Below are 22,868 nucleotides of genomic sequence, written 5' to 3'. Positions count from 1 at the left end.
GAAACCAAGAGACTCAGGGGCTCACTGCATAAATATTTTAAAAAAGATTCGGATGATGCAGCAGGTACTAGCAAAGGCAGTGGGGCAGCTGAGCCAGGTAAGACACAGCCAACTTTTTCCAGCCCCGTAAAGTAACCCCAACCAAGGCACGCGCGGCACGCAATTCATGTTACAAACGAGGGGAGAGCAAGTCACACTGAACACCATATCAAACGCACAGGGCATTCAATCATTTCATAACCACAACGGCTTAATAACATTGTGTTTCATATATCTGACTGAAGCTAAGAATATTCACATTAGCCCACAATCATATCCCGCCGTTTCTCGAGCGGTGTGTTCTTCTCTGCTTTTCACACTGGACAGTACGCACGCACAGTATACTATGTTCGCCCCCAGCCCTGCCCGAAATCCCCCGTCCATCACTGCTCCTTCAAGAACACCCCAATCGCGTGATTATAGTAGACTATCCACGAGTTTAGGAAGGCATTGCGGGGGCTGTCGCATGCAGGCTTGGGGTGTAACGGAATACATTTAATGGCGTTCGGTTAAAGGATACAAAATAACAGTAACTGCTTATTCCGTTACAGTACGGGGGGGAAAGATTCAGTGAAATTGGGGATTACTTCACAGGATCACAATGTGTGTGAGGTTGCTGGTTTTGGGCTTTTGTTTTGTTTAAATGTTAAAACTGTAAAAATGTTGAAATGCTAAAATGAAATGGTTGTTGACCGGTTGAATGTTTTTTGAATACCTGTCATTTAAGGGTTGGAGTGAGTAGAGACTGGGATAAGAGAGGTGGGTGTGTGTGTGGGTTGGCCCGGGGGGTTGTTAGGGGGGCCCATTCAGAGCATTTGTCCCGGGCCCAGCCAAAGCTGTCAGCGGCCCTGCATGTTTTATAACACACACAAAGTTTGAACACACCTAATTCAACTGCTTCAGTTGATTTTTATTAATTCAAAGACACTTCTTAAAGTAATGATGGATGTCGTTTCTCTTTACTTCGTTGAGAGGTTATTGACATAATATGGATTACTACAGTTGTTGAATAGGACTGTTTACTGTATTTTTATTATTTACTGTTTGATCTCAAACGCATGAGGGAGGCAAGAAATTGCACTAATTAACTTTTGACGAGGCACCTGTTAATTGAAAAGCATTCCAGGTGACGACCTCATGAAGCTGGTTAAGAGAATGTCAATGGTGTAGAAGGTGTCAAGATAAACGCCGGCTACTTGAAAGAATCTCCATCCATCTATTATGCATAACCGCTTATCCTATACAGGGTCTCAGGCAAGCTGGAGCCTATCCCAGCTGACTACGGGCGAAAGGCGGGGTACACCCTGGACAAGTCGCCAGGTCATCACAGGGCTGACACACAGACACAGACAACCATTCACACTCACATTCACACCTACGGTCAATTTAGGCCCACTTTACACGGGGACGGTATAAAACAAAAACGCAAAAGTCCGTTTTCGTTCTCACTTTTTTCCGCGTCTACACGACCGTTTTCAAGGAGGAAATCTGCGTCTATACGGTGACGCATAAATGTCTCCGCTATGTCTGCACGCATGCGCAACATCTTCCGTCTTGTCTGATCTGCACATCTGCGCCGCTGTTCTGTCAAGTTATCCTACCAAGCCTACTACACATGCGCGAAATCCAGGAGGGTAGGAAAATTCAACAGTAGTTTTGTCCCACCGATCAGCTGGGCTGATAGAAAATCGGTGAGAATTTCACGCATTTGCCGATTTTTATGTTTTGTGCGTATTGGTCGAGTCTTTGGCCGAGTCAAATAATTTGTAATGACTTGTTTTGAATAATAAAACGGTCTGTATGCGAACTTGCTAGGATAACTTTACAGAACACCGGTCCAGCTGAGGTACTGTAGTGCTCGAGGGAGGAGCAGGAGCAAACCGAAACTCTTTTAATCTGCCTTTATTAAGTAACACTCACTCTTGTTTCGGTGAAGAAGAGAAAAGGCAGTGTCCATCTCAGCAAAATAAACCCGTTCGGCTGCTAGTTTTGTTTTCAGTCTCGGGTTTATGGTTTCACAAGCGGCTTGAATAGGCGGCGCGCGCGTGCGTGCGTGTGTAACTTGGCGACACCAAACTGAGGAGCTCCAGCTGGGCGGGTGAGCAGGAAAACACATCTACTGCATTAAAACACAGAGCAGCTTGAAGGTCCGTTGGATCGATGTAATCAGACATGCTCTTACTTTTTTACTTACTTTCTTACTTCCCGGGCTGGCATGTGCAGTATATGACATATGTATGACGTAAACGCGTACCCGACGTGAGCAGATCCGAGCAGAGTTTCGCGTATTGGGTAGTTTAGACGGATTTGCAACGGGGGCCGTTTTTAACTTATCCACTCTGGAAGGCGTTTTCAATTTTATCCGTTTTTCAGCCTCGGAAACGCCGTCCCCGTGTAGACGAAAGGCACTTCTGATAAAATATTTAGTCGTTTTTACCCGACAGCGTCCTCGTGTATACGGGCCCTTAGAGTCACCAATTAGCCTAACCTGCATGTCTTTGGACTGTGGGGGAAACTGGAGCGCCCAGAGGAAACCCACGTAAACACGGGGAGAACATGCAAACTCCACACAGAAAGACCCCCGTCAGCCACTGGGCTCGAACCCAGAACCTTCTTGCTGTGAGGCAACAGCACTAACCACTACACCACCGTGCCACCACTTTAAAGAATCTAAAATATGAAACATGTTTTGTTTAACACTTTTTGTTGTTTTTGTTTGCCACATAATTCCATCTATGTTCCATTTGTTATTTCATGGTTTTGATGTCTTCAGTATTGTTCTACAATGTAGAAAATGGTCACAATACAGAAAAGCCTATGAATGTATAAGGCGTGTCCACACTTTTTACTGGTCCTGTATTAGCTAGAGAGATTAATTGATGGTTTGTATTGAACATGCTTGAAGACTAATATTTGTACAGTCCTGTGCAATCAAATCCTTACTTTCTGACCATGTATACATTGGGCTTTGTCATACATTAATGCCTAACTAAGCACACAACTTTTTTTTTTGTTTAAACTAACCTTGTTCTTTTGTTGATGTGATATTAAAAGGTAAACGCCTATGGATTTATGACGCTGGACTACCGAAGTTATTCGGACCATTACTATGACAAAAGATTCCATCCGGTAGGTTTCTATGCCAACCATGACCTGCAGATGGAGTTGAAACTGTGGCAGCAGCTGCACAAGGAGGGACTGATAAAGCTCTACATGCGATCATGAATGCGATGAGCTCATTCTGACTCGAATGAAAACACAGTACGACTGATCCCTCGTAGGATCTTGGGTGTTGCATGCTGTACACAATATACATTTTTTTGAAAATGTTTTGTTTCCCACATAATTCCATATATGATCCATGTTATTTCATTGTTTTGATGTCTGTGTTGTTCTACAATGTAGAAAATAATCCAAATATAGAAAAACTTATGAATGAGTAGGGGTGTCCAAACTGTATGTGTGTTTAGAAAGTGTATACACACACACACACACACACACACACACACACACACACCCCTCAAACAATTAGAATATCATGAAAAAGTTCAATATTTTCCATCAGTTATTTAAGAAAGTGAAATTTTAACACGGTATGTTCTGGACTCATTACACAAACTAAAATGTTTCATTTTAGTTTATGCGCATTTTTCTATTTTTATTTTGATTATTATGGCCTAATAAACATCTAATAAAAATAAACATCTCAAATTATTAGAATAGTTCATTTCAAGTTTGAGTAAAACAGAATAACTACTGTGTACCTCTCAGTCTAGTTCAGTACACACAACCACAATCATGCGGAAGACTGCTGACTTGACAGTTGCCCAGAAAATGATCATCGACACCCTCCACAAGCAGGGTAAGCCACAGAAGAGTATTCCTGAAAAGGCTGGCTGGAAAAGGTGCACAAGCAACAGGGATGAGCGCAGCCTTGAGAGGATTGTCAAGAAAAATCGATTCAAGAACTTGGGAGAGCTTCACAAGGAGTGGACTGAGGCTGGTGTCAGGGCATCAAGAGCCACCACATACAGATGTCTTCAGGACAGGGGCTACAACTGTTGCATTCCTAATATCAAGCCATTCCTGAACCAGAGACAACGTCAGAAGTGTCTTACCTGGGCTGAGGAGAGAAAGAACTGCACTGTTGCTCGGTGGTCCAAAGTCCTCTTTTCAGATGAAAATAAATGTCACATTTCATTTGGAAATCAAGGTCCTAGAGTCTGGAGGAAGAGTGGAGAGGCACAGAATCCAAGGTGTTTGAAGTGCAGTGTGAAGTTTCAACAGTCTGTGATGATTTGGGGTGCCATGTCATCTGCTGGTGTTGGTCCACTGTATTTTATCAGGTCTAAAGTCAACACAGCCATCTACCAGGAGATTTTAGAGCACTTCATGCTTCTAGCTGCTGACAAGCTTTATGGAGATGCCAATTTCTTTTTCTAGCAGGACTTAGCACCTGGGGCGGCACGGTGGTGTAGTGGTTAGCGCTGTCGCCTCACAGCAAGAAGGTCCGGGTTCGAGCCCCGTGGCCGGCGAGGGCCTTTCTGTGCGGAGTTTGCATGTTCTCCCCGTGTCCGCGTGGGTTTCCTCTGGGTGCTCCGGTTTCCCCCACAGTCCAAAGACATGCAGGTTAGGTTAACTGGTGACTCTAAATTGACCGTAGGTGTGAATATGAGTGTGAATGGTTGTCTGTGTCTATGTGTCAGCCCTGTGATGACCTGGCGACTTGTCCAGGGTGTACCCCGCCTTTCGCCCGTAGTCAGCTGGGATAGGCTCCAGCTTGCCTGCGACCCTGTAGAACAGGATAAAGCGGCTACAGATAATGAGATGAGACTTAGCACCTGCCCACTGGGCCAAAACTACATCCAAATGGTTTGTTTGCTGACCATATTACTGCGCTTGATTGGCCAGCCAACTCATCTGACCTGAACCCCAGAGAGAATCTATGAAGTATTGTCAAGAGGAAGATGAGAAACACCCGACCCAAAAATACAGATGGGCTGAAGGCCGTAACCAAGCAACCTGGGCTTCAGTAACACCTCAGCAGTACCACAGGCTGATCGCCTCCATACCACGATACATTGATGCAGTAATTCATGGTAAAGGAAGCCCAAATCAAGTACTGAGTGTATAAATGAACATGTTTTTCAGAAGGTGGACATTTCTGTACTGTAAATCCTTATATATATATATATATATATATATATATATATATATATATATATATATATATATATTTCTACACATACATACATACATACATACACACTTGCTGGCATTATTCAGAGTATAAACAGTGATGTTGAGGTCAAGTCTGTGGTTTGTCTAATTTTAGGTCTGCCAGATGTTGCATTTCCCTAATAAGGACAGCCCAAATATCATCGCACCTGAACACATAGTCACTCTGGTCAATCTCCAAGCCTTTCTTTGACCCATTCAGGATTCCAGCATTTCCAACCACAGCACAGCGAATACACTGTGATCGGTTCTTTCTCTGCTCCCAATCGTCAAACATCTGCCAGTTCGCAGAAGCGTTTAAGATGGCCAATGTTTCATTCAACACTGGAAATAAATCAGATATGCTTTTGTAAACATTTGCTCTATTAAATCACATTTTAGCTTTACTTTAAAAGAAGTGCACATGTAATTTGAGACCTATGCAATTTCTTGTTTTTAAAAGTTCAGTTTTATTTTCGACAGGTTAAGCCTTAAATGAATAAGCAGATGTGTCATGCTTCAGCTACAGTGACCTGCAGCAATATGCTAACAGCATTTTAATGGGCCAAAATGTTACTCACATATATAGCAAATCCTAGTAGTACCAGTAGAACTCACCATCGATACTGACACCACCCCATCCGTAGGCACCAGTGTAGTGGGATAACCGCTCATATTCTGGCTTTGAGAAATGTTTCGCCCACTGCAGGACTGGCACACTGAACAAGAATCTCTCAGCAAAGTCAGTCTGCAGCACCTTTTTCCGGATGCTGTTGGGACAGGTCTGATATGCAAAATAAAGTAAACAGTTAATTAACAGTTAGCTGACTACATGCTTAAGCACATTTAAAGATCAAGTTCCACTAAATAGGTTCTAGGTCTTAAAATGACTATGGCATAATTTATAACAGAAGGAGGAAACCTCTTCTATTAGACCACTTGTAATGTATTAATAACAACATGATCATGCTTAAAGTTTTCATTGAAAACATTCCAGAGCCTTTAGCACAAATTCCATGGAAGTGACTTAATGATATAGCATAATATAAATACATGAATATGCATTACAAGTGATTTTTTTTAATAGTTATAGCAGCACTGATGTGGTGTTCTATGAACACATGGCCTGAAGTCTGTAGTGCTGTAGCATAGTGTAGTTTGTTTGTCATTCTTGCTTCCAGCCAAAGCCACCACCTAGCCACATGGGGCGAAAAGAAGGGCAGCTAGTGCGCAAGCCCTTTCCTGATAGTTTTACAGATCTGCAGGTCAAGACTCTCACACTGCCTCCACGTTGGCGCACCATGGTAACTGGGTACCTTGTGGCCCCAGGCTAATCTGTGAGGGATCTTGGAGCAGGTTGGAGCCCCAGAGGTACAGTGTGCTTGACCCACCCGTGTGTGGAAATGCTCTGGCACTTACCAATCCAGCCACCTGCTGTCTTGTAGGTTGGAGCTCTTTAGGCAAAGGCTAGGAGAAAGAAAACTCTGACCTCAAACCTCCGCTGCCTTGCAGCACAACCCAAATGGAAAGGCTATGGGAGTAAACCCAGACAGAAAATCCAGAGTGGAGCCCCTAAGGCAGACAGTTGTCACTACTGACTACCTTCTGGCAACTCCTGCAGCAAAGCTGGTGCCAAATGTATTGCCATGTGTTCCATTGGACTCCATCAGTGAAGCTGAGAGGGGGATTTTGTTGGCTGGGCACTGCAGGCTCTCCAAAAATACTTGCCCAGGCTTGCATCCTGGAAAGGTCACTTCAGTGCTGCTTTAAAGTGGCAGAAACAACATGGGAGGCAACAGTTATGGGTTATAAGTCAAGAGAACGGAGCCTGAACACCTTCCATCAACACTGCCTTCGAAGGATTCTCGGACTCACATGGAAGAACCATGTGTCCAACAAAGCTGTCCTGAATGCAGCTGGCATGACAAGCATGTATCCCATGCTGCAATACAGAAGGTTCTTCTGGCTTGGGCATGTCAGACATATGCAGGATGATAGAATCCCAAAAGACATGCTTTATGGCCAGCTTGTAAGAGGAACCAGGCCTCATGGTAGACCAAAGCTGAGATACAGGGATGTCTGCAAGAAAGATCTGTCTGCAGGTAACACTGACTGTGATTCCTGGGAAACCCTAGTTGCTGACTGCATGCAATGGAAGCAGACAGTGAGAAACTATCATGAATAGTGAGAGAAAAAGAGAAGAACTGCATGTGGCTAAGAAGAAACGAAGCCAACAGTGTGCACAGAGTGGACTACCTCGGCATGGTTTCAAAACATGCAGTTCACAGATAAGACTTTTCAGCCACAGCAGCCGCTGCATGCCCTAACTCGGCACATTTGCCATTGTCTCTCAAGACAGAAGGCGGCCAACTAATAGCAGCACTGTAAGAATGCGATCAATTTGATTTCATCAAGAAAACAAAAATTCCCCTTGCTTGGCCATGCTGGTTTAACATTTATCTAATATGCTCCATGGTAGAAGCTGTTATTAACCAATATTTGGAGCAACGTTATTTGATGCAGGAAAATTTAAAGAGAACATTCTCAGCAATTATACCATTGGGAAGCTCCAACAATGAGCTCAGGTTTATATGTCATCTCATCTCATTATCTCTAGCTGCTTTATCCTGTTCTACAGGGTCGCAGGCAAGCTGGAGCCTATCCCAGCTGACTACGGGCAAAAGGCAGGGTACACCCTGGACAAGTCGCCAGGTCATCACAGGGCTGACACATAGACACAGACAACCATTCACACTCACATTCACACCTACGGTCAATTTAGAGTCACCAGTTAACCTAACCTGCATGTCTTTGGACTGTGGGGGAAACCGGAGCACCCGGAGGAAACCCACGCGGACACGGGGAGAACATGCAAACTCCACACAGAAAGGCCCTCGCCGGCCACGGGGCTCGAACCCGGACCTTCTTGCTGTGAGGCGACAGCGCTAACCACTACACCACCGTGCCGCCCAGGTTTATGTGTGTGTATTAAAAAATAATAAAATATGATTTAAATTTGTGGTGATTAAATAATAAACAGAGCACACACTTACTGCACCACATGTTAGGATTATTTGGTATCGAATAAAACACATGATGCAGTTTGTCCATAAAGTAACAGAACCAAAACTTTAAAATTTGGATATCAGTGTACACACAGCACACAAAATTGAAATAATCTCATCTCATCTCATTATCTCTAGCCGCTTTATCCTGTTCTACAGGGTCGCAGGCAAGCCAGAGCCTATCCCAGCTGACTATGGGTGAAAGGCGTGGAAGCTGAAATACTTACAGTTTGTGGCATGTCATCAGTTGAATATTCGTCTCCCAAGAAATCTATTTCTGAGGGAGAGTTTGCAGGGTTTTGCAGCGCTTTGATCCAAGGTGTTTTGTTCATATGTGAATGAGCATCCACTATTGTGTCATTGGAGTTTGTAAGATGGTCTTTCATCCATCCTTCATTTCGCACATAAGAGAGAGCAGGATTCCAAGTCCACAGATAATGCCAAAATCTCAAGTATATGTCCCTGTATCTTTTGGCGTCCTGTAATCTTTAAATGTAAAAACAAAAAAAAAATTAAAATAGCAATTAAATATAACAAACTATGTCTCATGTTTTGGCTCAGGATCTTGTACAAACATAGCAGACAGGTGAATGTAAATCAACAAATGGTGAAGACAGTGTAGACATATTTGAAGGAAGCATTACTGCAGCATCGTATTTTGTTTTGTTTTTTTTCTTTTTAATGTTTTATTTTTCAGGTGAAAGTAGATTATTTTGAATGAAAATGAAGCCATTGGCAGTGTCATTTGTTTCCTTGCATGGTGCTTCACAGCAATTAATATATCTTAAAATAATCTTCTGTGGCACGAGAACGACAAGACAGCCAACTGATACCAAGCAATAAGCCATGATTCCCAGATATTGTCAACTCATGGCCCATGCAAAGCAGAATGAATGTTCAAAAGATGAATAAGAGAACAGAATTTCAGCTTTCATTTCCTGATCTTTACATCAAGAGGTGTTAAATGACTCGGAACACTGCACCTTTGGTTGCAGACCACCCGATTTTTCATCATCCCAATTTTCAGGTGAGCAAAAATATAGGAACAGATTTACAGTCAAAGTAAATTAAAGAAAACGAGACCTGTCAGTGACGGCGTAGCTCACTCCAGCCCGGTCTAGTCCAGAAGGAACGATCTAAATTGGGCCACCTTAAGCAATAAATGCTGCAAGCTAGAGCCCTGCACTCCCGCGGGAGTCCCGCGGGACCCGCCGCAAAGCAGTGCGGTGCGGGACAAATTTTGAAAGCTCATTGCGGGCGCGACCGGAAGTGCACATATGCGCGGGCGGGCGGGAGCGGTGATAAGCTGCAGTCCTGCTAACTAAAAACGTGTTTGAAATAAAATTTATAAATTATGTCTATCATGTATAATTTGTGCTGGATATTTTATTTGGCATTAATAAAAACATTTTAAGATACCTAAATTTGCAGAGAGAGTCAGATTGCCAGATTGAGTGAGGAATGGCATCTTAAATTTGCCATTGATCACCCTAACGGGAAATCTTTTGATCACTCTAATAACTCGCAGTTCACACCCAGCTAGCAAGAGAACCATGAGTGAAGTGATTTACTGCTTGAGTTAGTCTACAACTCTAATCAGAGAGACAGGTTACACAGTGACGGTAGGCTTGACTCAATGCTATCCCAGAAATCCTTCCTGTAATATGCAAATTTGGCTGTCCAATCAGAGGCGGCCAAATTTGCATATTACAGGAAGGATTTCTGGGATAGCATTGAGTCAAGCCTACCGTCACTGTGTAACCTGTCTCTCTGATTAAAGTTGTAGAATAACTCAAGCAGTAAATCAATTCACTTCTCTTAATAGCTCTGCTTTGCAATTAAAAAAAAAAAAAACATTAGTACAAAGCAAGCCCATTCACTTTTTTAATGCTGATCAGAGAATTACAATGGTTTCTCATGTGATAAAAATGTGCGATTCGTGATTAAATATTTTAATTGCTTGACAGCACTAATTATTATTATTAGAGACACTACATGCTGAATTCAGAAACAAGGTAAATAATAAACGTGAGCTGTAGATATTTATGCTCAAATCCACTCAAAGTAGGGGGCGGGGCACCATCACGCTGTGTCAAGACAAGAACTTTCCTGAGAAATAACATGAACATCTGCATCATGCGGGATTTGCGGGCGGGAGCGGGACAAAATATGGCAGGCGCGGGCGGGAGCAGGACTGAAAATCATAATTTTTTTGTGGGCACGGGCGGGAGCGGGACTGAAAATCATAATTCTTTGCGGGTGCGGGCAGGAGCGGGACTGCACAATACGGGCGCGGGCAGGAGCGGGACTGAAAAATCCGACCCACGCAGACCTCTATTGCAAGCTATATACAAGCTATATATAGAAGCTATATACAACCCTAGGAATACCGAACGATTTGCCAAAAAGAAACCAAAATGGAGAGGAATTGATTGAGAAGAAGCGATTTTTGTTGAACTGCTCGTTAAGGCTTAATTAGTCCATAACTTCATAAATAATTGTAATTAAGCAAATCTGGCTAGAAGTTATATGCATCCCAGGTACCTCTACCTTCATGCCAAAAAGAAGAAAAATCGGTGAAGAATTGAGGGAGGAGTGATGTGTGGAAACTGCTTGTTAGGGCTTAATTACTCCATATCTTCATCATTAATTGCAATTATGCAAATTTGGGGAGAAGCTATATGCACCCCAAGCAGACCTACCTTCCTGCCAAAAAGAATTTTTAAAAAATCGGTGAAGAACTGAGAGAGGAGAAGCGATTTTCGTGAAATGTGGATGACGCCGGATGGATGACAGCCGATGGACAACACATGATGGCATAAATTCATCACCCATCAGCCGGATGAGCTAATAATACTAATGTTTGGTTGCATATCCCTTGCTTTCAATGACTGCATCAAGCTAGGGAAACACCATCACCACCAAACTGTTGCATTCTTCTTTTGTGATATTTCTTCAGGCTTGTATCAGAGCTTCTTTTAGTTGGTGTTTCTTTTGGGGGGTTTCTCCCTTCAGTCTCCTCTTCAGCTCAGTTCAGCTAAGGTCTGGTCAGTCTCAAAGCTTCCACTTTTGTTAGCTCTGATAATGTCCTTTGTTGTGTTGGCAGTGCATTTTAGGTTATTGTTTTGCTGCATGAAGTAGTTCCTCCTAAATAGATTGGATGCATTTCTCTTTAAATTGACAGAATGTTTCTGTCGACTTCTGAATTCATTCTGGTGCTACCATCATGAGTTATGTCATCAGTAAAAGATTCGTGAGCCTTTTTCAGAAGCAGCCATACAAGCACAATTCATGACAATATCTTCACCGTGCTTGACCAATGAACTCATGTTTTGGATCATGAGCAGATCCTTTTTTCCTGCACGCTTTGGCCTTTCCATCACTTTGGTAGAGGTTCATCTTGATTCCAGAGCTTTTGTGGCTCATCTCTGAATTTCTTTATGCATTCCAATCTGGCCTTCTGATTCTGACTGCTGATGAGTGGTTTGCATCTTGTGGTGTGGCCTCTACATTTCTGCTCTCGAAATCTTCTTCAAACAGCGGATTGTAAGGTCATTGACTTGTGTTGGGATTTTTCTTCTCAGCTCTCACAATGTTTCATCACCTGTTGTTTTCCTTCCCTTATGTCTACACTGTAAAAATGACTGTGAAATTTACAGTAAAACTATGTGAAATGCATACAGAACAGCACTGTAAACCACGAAACATATATTTGTTGTTCAAATCACTGTTAAATTTTGTAAACCAGTAAAGTTTACACTGGGGTGCTGTATTTTTTACAGGGATTTTCTGGTCACCCCAGCTACCAGGGTTTTCCTGTTAAAATGACAGATTTTTTTTTTTTTTTTTACAGTGTAGATGTAAATATCAGAAAAATGAAAGCTAAAATTCTGATCAATCGTCTCATACATCTTTAGATCTCAAAGCCAAATGTCTTCAGTGTATAGCAAGAACAATAGCTTTGGCCTTGCTATTCCAAAACTTTCAGATGAGACTATCATAGATAACAGGCCAGCACAGACTGAATAAGGAACACTGCCATAAGGTCTGGATGTATAGCAAATGCATTTGCCCTCATTTATCAGCCTGATTAAGAATTTAGCATTATGAAGCCTCTCCATACCTGCTCTGATGATCACTGTTCAGGCTCCATCGGTAGAATGCAGCCACGAAGCCCAAAAACAGGAAAGGAACCAAAAACATCTTCCGATTTCGAAAAAATCTCATGTTGCAAAGATCATGAGGTCTGCCTTGGGGCAGATGAAACAGCCAATTATAAATCAGGATTTTAAGGAGTGAAGAGGGAAAGTGCAGTTCTGTCTTCTCTTCCCCTGGGAAGCAGACGCTGCTCTGCAATACAGAAAGTGAAATTCTTAATGTGTATTAATGCCCAGATTGAAGGGAAGACCTTCTTTCTTTCAGCAAGACGATGCCAAACTGCTTTCTGTAAACTGCATCATTCCGTAGTAAAAGAGTCCGGGTGCTAAACTGGCCTGCCTGCATTCCAGACCTGTCACTCATTTAAAACATTTGGTGTATTACAAAGCGCAAAATATGACAAAGGAGACCCTGAACTGTTGAGCAACTGAAATTTAAGGCAAGAATGCAAGAACATTTCTCTTTCAAAACTACAGTAACTGGTCTCCTCAGTTCCCAAATGTTTAGAGTGTTGTTAAAAGTAGAGGTGATGCAACACAGTGATAAACACGCCCCTGTCCCAACTTTTCGGAAACGTGTTGCTGACAAGTTCAAAATGAGCATACATTTTTCAAAAAAACAATAAAATTTATCAGTTTCAACATTTGATATGTTGTCTTTGTACCATTTTCAATGAAATACAGGGTTTCCATGATTTGCAAATCCTCACATTCTGTTTTGATTTATAAAATGCAGTTAACACAGCATCCCAACTTTTTTGGGAATCTGGGTTGTATATTGTTTACTGAGAAGCAGAACTGACTGATCTGGTAGAGCAGGAGCACACAGAACAACTTCCTGAAACAACTTCCCAGAATAAGACAACTTTACAGACACAAAATTCCCCTTACAACCTTATTTTCTTTCCTGAGGCCACAAACAACAAGCAATTAGATTAATCAGATGTTTCCGTCTTAAAGCCTCCAACAACATCGTTTTCAAAAGAAAGAATGAACCGTCATTTAATAAATATTTAACATTATTATCTTCAGTAAAAAATAATTAAATTTAGTTCGGTATGTAACAAAATGCTGCGTGATAAGTGTTGGTGAGTCAGATCACACACTGTACTGATGACCCAGACTAGCACTAGAAGGGTGTGTAGCACGGGCAATTACTCTAAGACAACGAGGGAGGCTCAGCCTTCTCTAAAAATGACGAACATCGTGTAGGATGAATTGCGCTAGGCTTATGTTATAGCCAACCTTATAACATTGCTATTTCAGATCCAGAATCATAGAAATATATGTGCTCAACCCAACTACAGTGCGAAATCATTCTGTTATAACTTTCCCCAGTTCGCCTAATGTGTGCGTGAGTTTTTCCCCCTCGTGACAGCGCGATGCAGCCCAGCCTCAGTGGACTTCAATGGCATTTGGGAGCTATGCGCTTGTCAATCTCAAAATGCAAGACGATTATTGGACAAATACTGCGAAAATGCCCGCCTACAGAGTCCCACGGACTCCCAGCCTCAGTGGACTTCAATGGCATTTGGGAGCTATGAGCTTGTCAATCTCAAAATGCAAGACAGTTATTGGACAAATACTGCGAAAATGCCCGCCTACGGACTCTGAGCCTCACAGTGGGAAGGACATGGCAGTTTCCGCGAGGAGACTGGTGATTGGTGAAAGCGGCCGGATATTTTCTTTGATTGACAGCTCGTTTCAACTATAGACAGGCAGGGGTGAATCTCAGTTCAGTCCCATGCAGATTCGCAAGTGGTGTGGTGTATTGTAAGAGATCAGCTTACATTTCGATTTCATTCCTTACATACGGTTTCTACCAGCTTTTTTAGTTTGTATATATTTTCATTGTAAATAAAGTGTAAATATAGTGTTGTCAAGTTTGCTATCTTAGTTCCAGAAATTTCGTTTATTTGAGTGACTGAACTTGAACTTGAGGGGGCTAGTCAGCTAGCAAGAAAGCTGCGCACGGATGCCAAGCATTGCTGATTTAATTTTGGCGAAGCCATTTGCCAGTCTTCCTTTCGAGGAAAAAATTAAAATTAAAGAGCAGGGTAGACCAACGCCTCAAATTGACTTGGTGAAAAAGGTAGGGAATAATACTCGTTCCTTTCAGTTCTCTTGGTACGAGAAAGTGAATTGGCTAACAAAAGTGACCCACATCAACAACAGTAAACAGGCTACTTTAGTAATATGTCATGGATGGACCAAAAATATAGAATCTATTTAAAATGTTTATGCTGAGTATATTATATTGGAATATATATTTCTCTGGATATGAATTAAACACAGCTACAATTTGGAAAACATTTTTAAACAAAAACACAGCCGAGAACATTTCACACTACAGACCTGGATTAAAAGTGAAGGGTTATCAAAATTGTCAATAAAACATTTCTCAGTCAAAATAAGTAAAATATAGGGAAAGTGTGTTTGAATGAAATGTGTGGCACCCAGCTCTATGTTTGGCTCCCCAAGGTCAGTGCTTGTGCCTATTCCAGAACACTCTGCTGTTACTGCTGAGGTTCCTGACAAAGAGCTGCTTTCAATAATGATCAATTTTTAAACAACATGCCACAATTTTAAAATATAAAATGTTAAAATATATCCCCCCCAACACCACCATCATGTATATTGGACAGTAGGCTAATGGGCCAAAAGAACCTGTTATTTCACAGTTTGTGACGCTGCCAACAATCAGCCAGATCAGAGGCAAGAGTATGGGCAAAATTGATGTGTTTTTTCTTTTAACCCCTTAACACCCAAATATAGAAAAAAAGTGTAAAAAAAAAATTTCAACCTAATATATGTTGTTCTAGGAAGGCTCTGATGCAAAAATTGTGTTTCTTTTTTAATTTTGACATTTTAGCAACTTTTTGGGGAAATGTTGTAAAATTACAACGTTGGCTCTCAAGCGTAGGTAGCAGAATTTCACTGGCATCATTCACACACTGTAAATGATCTGGGTGTGTTTGTCTTCACTTTCCTGCTGATAAAGGGTCACAGAAGTGATTGTATCTTCACAACAAACAACAATAATAGTCAGACATGTTATATTGTTTTATGACAAGTAATGTATTCAAAAAAAGTAATTTCCACTCTTTAAAAACACTGGATGAATGCTGTATGTACAAATCTGAAAACAAACTTAAGATGCATTTTTACATCTCCCTTCTTTACCTATGGCAGTCCAAAAAGCAGTTTCTTTGTTCTGAAAAACAAAGGCGGACATCACACTTCATACAAACAGTGTTAGTGTAGCCTTTAGCACACTGTCTGCACCTTCCCCTGTCAGCTTTGATGGGGAAATGCCCAGTCATGTCTTTGCAGACATCACTTGGTGGCAGAGGTGGACAAAGTACCCAACTTCATTACTTAAGTCAAAGTACAGATCCCACTGGTCAAATGTTACTCCGATACAAGTGAAAGTTGTCCAGTCAAATTTTTACTTAAGTTAAAGTACTGAAGTACTTGATTTTAAAAATACTTTTTAAAAGATTTTAAAAGTACATTTTCTGTCAACGCATTGTTGTATTATTGCCACAGCACTTACGAAACCTAATGCCTCTGAAGCAACCGACTGGATTTACTGACTAACTTGTAGAACCTGTAGAATAAACGCCTGGTAGAATGTTAGAAAATGAAACAACTGAACTGAAAAAAAAAAAGTCATTGTCATTTTTTTTTAAATTGTAACCCTCCTCCCCACCCTCACAAAGCAGCATGGTAGTGTTCTGACCCAGCTCTGGCAGTGTGTGCACACATGTATGTGTATATTCATCAGAAAGACAGTGGAATAGCTGTAAATGCAGCTTGATCAGAAAATAAAAATGACAATCCAACCTGCTTCAAACCCAAGTCCACACTTCAAGCTTAATAACTGCCCAATAGACAAAAAAAAAATGCAAGACCATCATCCGACATCAAAACAAAAAATTCCAGCAATTTGTTGTGACTGACTAGTACAATACTGTCCATCTCACAGGTCTCACGTGCGCGCACGCAAGTGTATGTATTCATGCACATACAGTATGAATCTGCCTGTGCCATCATGGTGGTTGAATGTTAAGCTAGCTAGTCAGTGAAGCTCCACCTGACATGCTAGCAAAATCTTTTCAAACTCGAAATCATATTGAGTAGCTAACGTTACTCAAAAATAAAGATTTTTACATTTTGTTTATTTGGCAAGATTATGCTAAAACATTTCTAAAAGGACTTCAGAAAAGTTAATGTTATTCATCTTAGCATAACTCCATTTTTACATGCTAACTAACAGTGTCCAAGTTAACTAGCTGTGTGTTAACATTAGCCGTGGACAAGGCTGTGGCAACTTGGCAGGCAAATCCACAGAAAGTCGTTTGACTAACCAGACTGCACAGCTATTACATGCCTCAATATGCTTCTGCAGGTCAGACGGCAAGTTTTTGTAGGCCGTGACGTGCTCCGTTTTAGGCAAGCAAAGCAAACATTTAAAACGAAACAGATCTTTAAACCTTTCAGAAAACTGAAACATGGGTTCTAGCTATAGCCATGAGTGCGTTCATTCCCCAGAAGAACCGCCTCCTACCATTCTGCCATCAATTGATCATGTTCAAATGATGCTGTTGAGAAATCATTGAACTTGATTTTATACAGTCTATGGACATGACGTGACCCTAGTGATTACTGACAGGCTGTCTCAGTGTCACCTGCGATAAAAACAATCACGTTTTAGAAAAGAAAAGAAAAAAGAACATCCACTTTCAAAGCTGCTTCATAGTAACGAGTAATGAGGACCTTGATAGAAATGTAGTGGAGTAAAAAGTACGATATTTGTCTTTCAAATGTAGTGAAGTTAAAGTCATAAGTTGGCAAAAAAATTAATACTCAAGTAAAGTACAAGTACTCAAAAAGTGTACTTAAGTACAGTTCTCAAGTAAATGTACTTCGTTACTGTCCACCTCTGCTTGGTGGGTGTGCATTTCTCCTCTTAGAGGGCCTAGCAGCTGGAGAACTCATAGGGCTTGAGGATGGCCGCCCTCGCTTTGGCACTGGGACAGATGTGCCAGTCAGGATAAGGGAGGATGCCAACTGGGCCTGAAACCGTCTCCTGATCAGGATCTCTTTCTTTGGAATAGCCCAGGCCTTGCAGTCCCGTTTGTACAGGAGCCAAGCATTGATCACAGCTAGAATAATTGTGTGCCAGATGTAGTAGATGTACTGTACCAACGATGGGACTTGAGAGGAAACTTGTACTTGGCCGCAAATGAGTCCAGCAAATCCACTCCCCCCATGTTTTTGTTGTAGGTCGCCACGATGTTAGGCCTCTGAACTTCCACAAATGTTTTGGCAGTTTTGTCCCAACGTTTAACCTTTTCCACTGGTTCTGGGCCAGTAAAGGATGACACAAGTGTCACCTGACGGGTGTCGTACCATGTCACAGCACAAATGTTGTGGTTCTTCTCCACTCTGACATCAAATGTCCCTCTTCCCTTTTTCTTCAAGGTTTTCTCATCATTGAGGTTGCAGTTTGGAAGCCGTACTTGCCTGGCTGTTCCTGTGTAATGAATGCCACACTCACGCAGCCTAGCAACCAGTGGGACACTGGTGAAGTAGTTGTCTGCATAGATTTTGTAGTTTTGGCCATGTAGCAGTGTGGAGGCCAACTTCATCACCACATCCCCTGACAGTCCAAGTTCTGATCTTGACTGCATTCCATTCACACTGCCTTGGTAAACGTCAAAATCGCACAGCATACCAGAGATACCAGCCCTCACCCACAACTTGAACCCCCATGGATTTGGCTTGCCTCGCATATACTGTTTGATGTTGCTGAACTTCCCTCTGAAAGGAATCATCATTTCATCCACTGAATTATGCTCTTCTGGGACCACCTGTAAACATCTCTCTCTGAAAGCATCCAGCCATGGTCTCAGTTTCCAGAGTTTGTCGGTTCTTTGTTCAGTCTCAGACACCGTTAGATTGTTCACAAAGTGTAATGATGTCAACAGAGCCTGAAATCTGTTGCGTGGCATGACATCTGCGACAGCACTGTACCTCGTGTCTGTCTCCCAGTACATGCTAATGCCAGCCATTTGCATGAGACCCATCTTCAGGTACATTCCAATCATTTGTTCTATTTCCTTTTTGTTGGTGTTTATGGATGTCCCTTTCTTCTGAACACTGTACTGATTTGTGTTTTCAGTCAGAGCCTGAATCATGTCCTCTGTGACAAAATTCTGGAAGTATTTTAGTGGTGTGCAGATGGAGGGGAGACCATCTGTGACATCCTTGCCAGAAAAGTCAGTGCAGGGACTGACGAAATCCCTCTTCAGCCATCGGTAGCGGTCACGGGGAATGGCCTTGGCAGGTGGATGTACAATTTCTTTTGGGACGGAGACATCCAGAGTATCGTGGTGGTTGGGTATTTTGTTCTCCTTCTCCACTTCCCTGACACTTCCACAGTCCTCATCATCGCTTGAGTCTGAGGACAGTTCGACGTCACTGTCCCCGTTTTGGATGATGTCAATGATGTCTTGCACACTGAACATCTGGTGGCTCTTGCTGGTTCCAGACAGTCACTACGTTTACATGCACATAGAGAGAATCGAATTTCTGCCGTTGCTCGACTGAAATCGAAGTTCAAAATGCCATGTATACACCTTAATTCGGCTGAAATTGAACCGAACTTGATTTCTCGGAATCGAGCTACACGACCTAGTTTATGCGATTTCTGCCGAGCTACTTTGTGCATGTATACCCTATCGAGCTAGTTGTCGAGCTACTTCCGGAAGTGACGAGTGACGAGACCACAAGCGAGAAACACAACAGCCTCGGTTGGCATGACAACAGTAGTAGCGAGCAGCAGAAGAGGTCAGGAGGAACAAACGAAGAAGAGAAAATGGCGATGTAGAGCTCTCTGAAGTGTGGGTGGAGCACAGAGGACGGCAGGACAAAGCTTCTGGTACTAATAGGCTTTTTATTGTCAGACTTTTCAGTTTAACAGCCTACTTTTATTCTTGAGAGAAAAAAACACACACACACACACACGCGCTGTGTTCTAGTCCCAGGATGAGCTCTCCCCTCTGCTCTCCCTCTGCCTCCTTAAATAGGGCGCGGTTACTGGGAAGACACACAAACACGTTAATTACCGTCAGGTGAAGTGATTCTGCCACTCACCTTCCCTAGCTCCGCCCTCCTGTCACAGACCGGCGCTTGACCACGCCCCCACTGCCACAGGCAAGCAGAAACATGCACTTCTGGAGCAATGAGGAGACAGAGTTCATGCTCATTCAGCTTAAGGAGTTGAATATATTAAAATTCATGGACGGGAGAAAAACTCGCAATGGAGAACACGGAACTGATAACTTTGTTTACACTCTTGAATAGCTCTTCTTCATGACGACAACCGGAAGTGTACCAACACGATGGGGCGTGTTGCGCCACCTGTGGCTCGGGTGCACAATGCACCTCACACAATAGCCCGATTTGCATGTAGGACTGGATTTCTCTGGCACCCTGCTGGGACCTTCAGCTCGATTACCGACAGCAGCTCGATTTGGATGTGCATGTAAACGTAGTCACTCTGTAATATAAGAGAACTTGTAATTTTCCAGGGCCTTGCAAAATGAGGTTTTGTAATGTCTACCAATTAGCAGTAGTTATGTCTACACAAAGGATTCACACATTCAATTGCTTTCACACATTCCAGACTAATGATCCAACCTACCAGAGTATTATCACCCTATTGTTATACTCCTTTCAACCAACGTTGTAGAAGTACAACATGGACAAAAAACAAGCTAAAAATGTCACAAGATCAGTACATTTAATGGCGTCCTCGAAATATCATGATCAAGACACATCAAATATGACAGAGAAATTTTTTCAAACATTTTACTTACTTGATTCTTGATTTTTCTCGTCCAAAACAACACGCTGCTGTATGCCAAGTCAGGATCACAAGTTGAATGACTTTAGGTCCAGTTAACTGGGCGTATTTACCCATTCTGCCATCCAATAGCATTTCAGAACAGAACAATAGGACCCATTAATGATGTAGACGTGGTTTGCAAATGAAAAGAATAAGGGGATGGTTATTTTTGTGGGCTTAAAGGTAATGTAATTTTACAACACTGGCTCTAATCTGGAAATATCGTAACCAACCAGCCTCCCCTGTTTGAAAGACTACCAGCTGCCACTGGTGTGTAGTAATAACAGTCGAGAGTGATTAAATGTGTATTTGCATTTTGTACATGTTTCTAGCAGCACAGCACTTGTGAAAAGCAGCAAAATCAGGATCGCTGTTAACTGCTATTATCCTCCAGTTAGTTTAAAAAGCAACTCCCCAAACGAGCATGGCATACAGAATGATGTTAAGTATAATAAAAGCTGTTTAAAACAAGTTTTACTGTCCTCTTATTAAACTGCCTGCTCCTCGGCATGTTCGTATTCTTTCTGATGTGAGGCAGGTCCACTCACCATTACCACAGAAACCACTGCACTAACTAAAAGGGTGTGTATAAAGTGCTACAAATTTTAACTAGCCGCATAAACAAAAAAGAGAATGAGTGAAAAGGAAAGTGGTCATATTATTTTCAGTACTTAAATTAAATTAGGAGATGGCTTATTCTGTTTGGTAAAGGTTCATCATACTACCAATCACATTTACGAATTACAGTCCAAATATAGAAACATCTTCATAAAACTTAAAAACAAACAGTTACCATAGCAAACAGTGAAAAGCTAATTACGAAATGAAATTAACAAGGCGTTTAAGCAAGTCACTGTTATCCGAGCACAAAATGTGCATCTACACTACCGTTCAAAAGTTTGGGGTCACTTTGAAATGTCCTTATTTTTGAAAGAAAAGCACTGTTCTTTTCAATGAAGATCGCTTTAAACTAATCAGAAATCCACTCTATACATTGCTAATGGGCGGCACGGTGGTGTAGTGGTTAGCGCTGTCGCCTCACAGCAAGAAGGTCCTGGGTTCGAGCCCCGGGGCCGCCGAGGGCCTTTCTGTGTGGAGTTTGCATGTTCTCCCCGTGTCCGCGTGGGTTTCCTCCGGGTGCTCTGGTTTCCCCCACAGTCCAAAGACATGCAGGTTAGGTTAACTGGTGACTCTAAATTGACCGTAGGTGTGAGTGTGAATGGTTGTCTGTGTCTATGTGTCAGCCCTGTGATGACCTGGCGACTTGTCCAGGGTGTACCCCGCCTTTCGCCCGTAGTCAGCTGGGATAGGCTCCAGCTTGCCTGCGACCCTGAAGAAGGATAAAGCGGCTAGAGATAATGAGATGAGACATTGCTAATGTGGTAAATGACTATTCTAGCTGCAAATGTCTGGTTTTTGGTGTAATATCTACATAGGTGTATAGAGGTAGCCTGGGCCCGCCCATCCTAAGCGTGACGCAACACGAGGGCCTGTTGCGAGCTTAGTCTGGCCAGGCAAGCTATCTACAGCTCTTCCAAGCTCCCGAAAAATCGGGAGCCAATCAACTTTGAGCATCTCCAACGGCCCTGGGTAGAGGCGTGTTCAAGGCAATGACGTAGTAGAACTGCGACCGGAAGCCATAGATTGTTTACAGAATCATGCTGTATTGAAAGCATTCAACGGGAAGTTCTCATTGAAAACCGAGCAAAGAGCAGCCCTGGAGGTATTTATTGAAAGGAAGGACGTTTTCGCCTTGCTCCCGACCAGCTTCGGTAAGAGTTTAATCTACCAGTTAGCCCCGCTAGTAGCCAAATCAATGGGGCTCAGCGAGAATCCTATCGTCGCGTCACATACGTCAGAGGAAAGCGTGATGTGATTGGTTTAAGCTTCGTCACAGCCTTTTCTGGCTTCGACCAGTAGCAAACTGAGGCATTTCAGGGAGGCGGGTCAACCATGGGCTCTGGGAAACGGTTGGGCTGAATATCTTGGCCAGACCAATAGCTCGGAGAGCTTTGAAGTCGCGTTAGCCAGACTAGTATAGAGGCCCATTTCCAGCAACCATCACTCCAGTGTTCTAATGGTACAATGTGTTTGCTCATTGCCTCAGAAGGCTAATGGATGATTAGAAAACCCTTGTACAATCATGTTAGCACAGCTGAAAACAGTTGAGCTCTTTAGAGAAGCTATAAAACTGACCTTCCTTTGAGCAGATTGAGTTTCTGGAGCATCACATTTGTGGGGTCGATTAAATGCTCAAAATGGCCAGAAAAATGTCTTGACTATATTTTCTATTCATTTTACAACTTATGGTGGGAAATAAAAGTGTGACTTTTCATGGAAAACACAAAATTGTCTGGGTGACCCCAAACTTTTGAACGGTAGTGTAAGTGTACGTATATCGTACACTGTACAACTGACAAAGTGTGTTCAAACATTGGACTGAGAGGAAAGGAAGAGAGAAAAATAATCATTTTT

At 42.4% G+C, this 22,868-nt stretch overlaps 1 protein-coding gene across 1 annotated transcript in view; it reads right to left on the bottom strand.

The window, feature by feature from the left end:
* LOC132898556 (alpha-N-acetylgalactosaminide alpha-2,6-sialyltransferase 2-like) overlaps window positions 1-20,416 on the bottom strand; it is a 30,108-nt gene extending 9,692 nt beyond the window's left edge. Inside the window, exons 1-5 of the mRNA XM_060940243.1 lie at window positions 20,365-20,416; window positions 12,445-12,671; window positions 8,549-8,807; window positions 5,875-6,040; window positions 5,427-5,601 (exon numbers count right to left, since the gene is read on the bottom strand). Of these exons, the coding sequence (XP_060796226.1) occupies window positions 5,427-5,601; window positions 5,875-6,040; window positions 8,549-8,807; window positions 12,445-12,548 (704 nt within the window). The 5' untranslated portion in view covers window positions 12,549-12,671; window positions 20,365-20,416. The remainder of the gene's footprint in view (window positions 1-5,426; window positions 5,602-5,874; window positions 6,041-8,548; window positions 8,808-12,444; window positions 12,672-20,364) is intronic.
* Between the last annotated feature and the right edge of the window lie 2,452 nt (window positions 20,417-22,868).

Source organism: Neoarius graeffei, chromosome 14, assembly GCF_027579695.1.
Source record: "Neoarius graeffei isolate fNeoGra1 chromosome 14, fNeoGra1.pri, whole genome shotgun sequence".
Taxonomy (NCBI): domain Eukaryota; kingdom Metazoa; phylum Chordata; class Actinopteri; order Siluriformes; family Ariidae; genus Neoarius; species Neoarius graeffei.
This window is presented reverse-complemented; position numbering and strand designations above follow the sequence as displayed.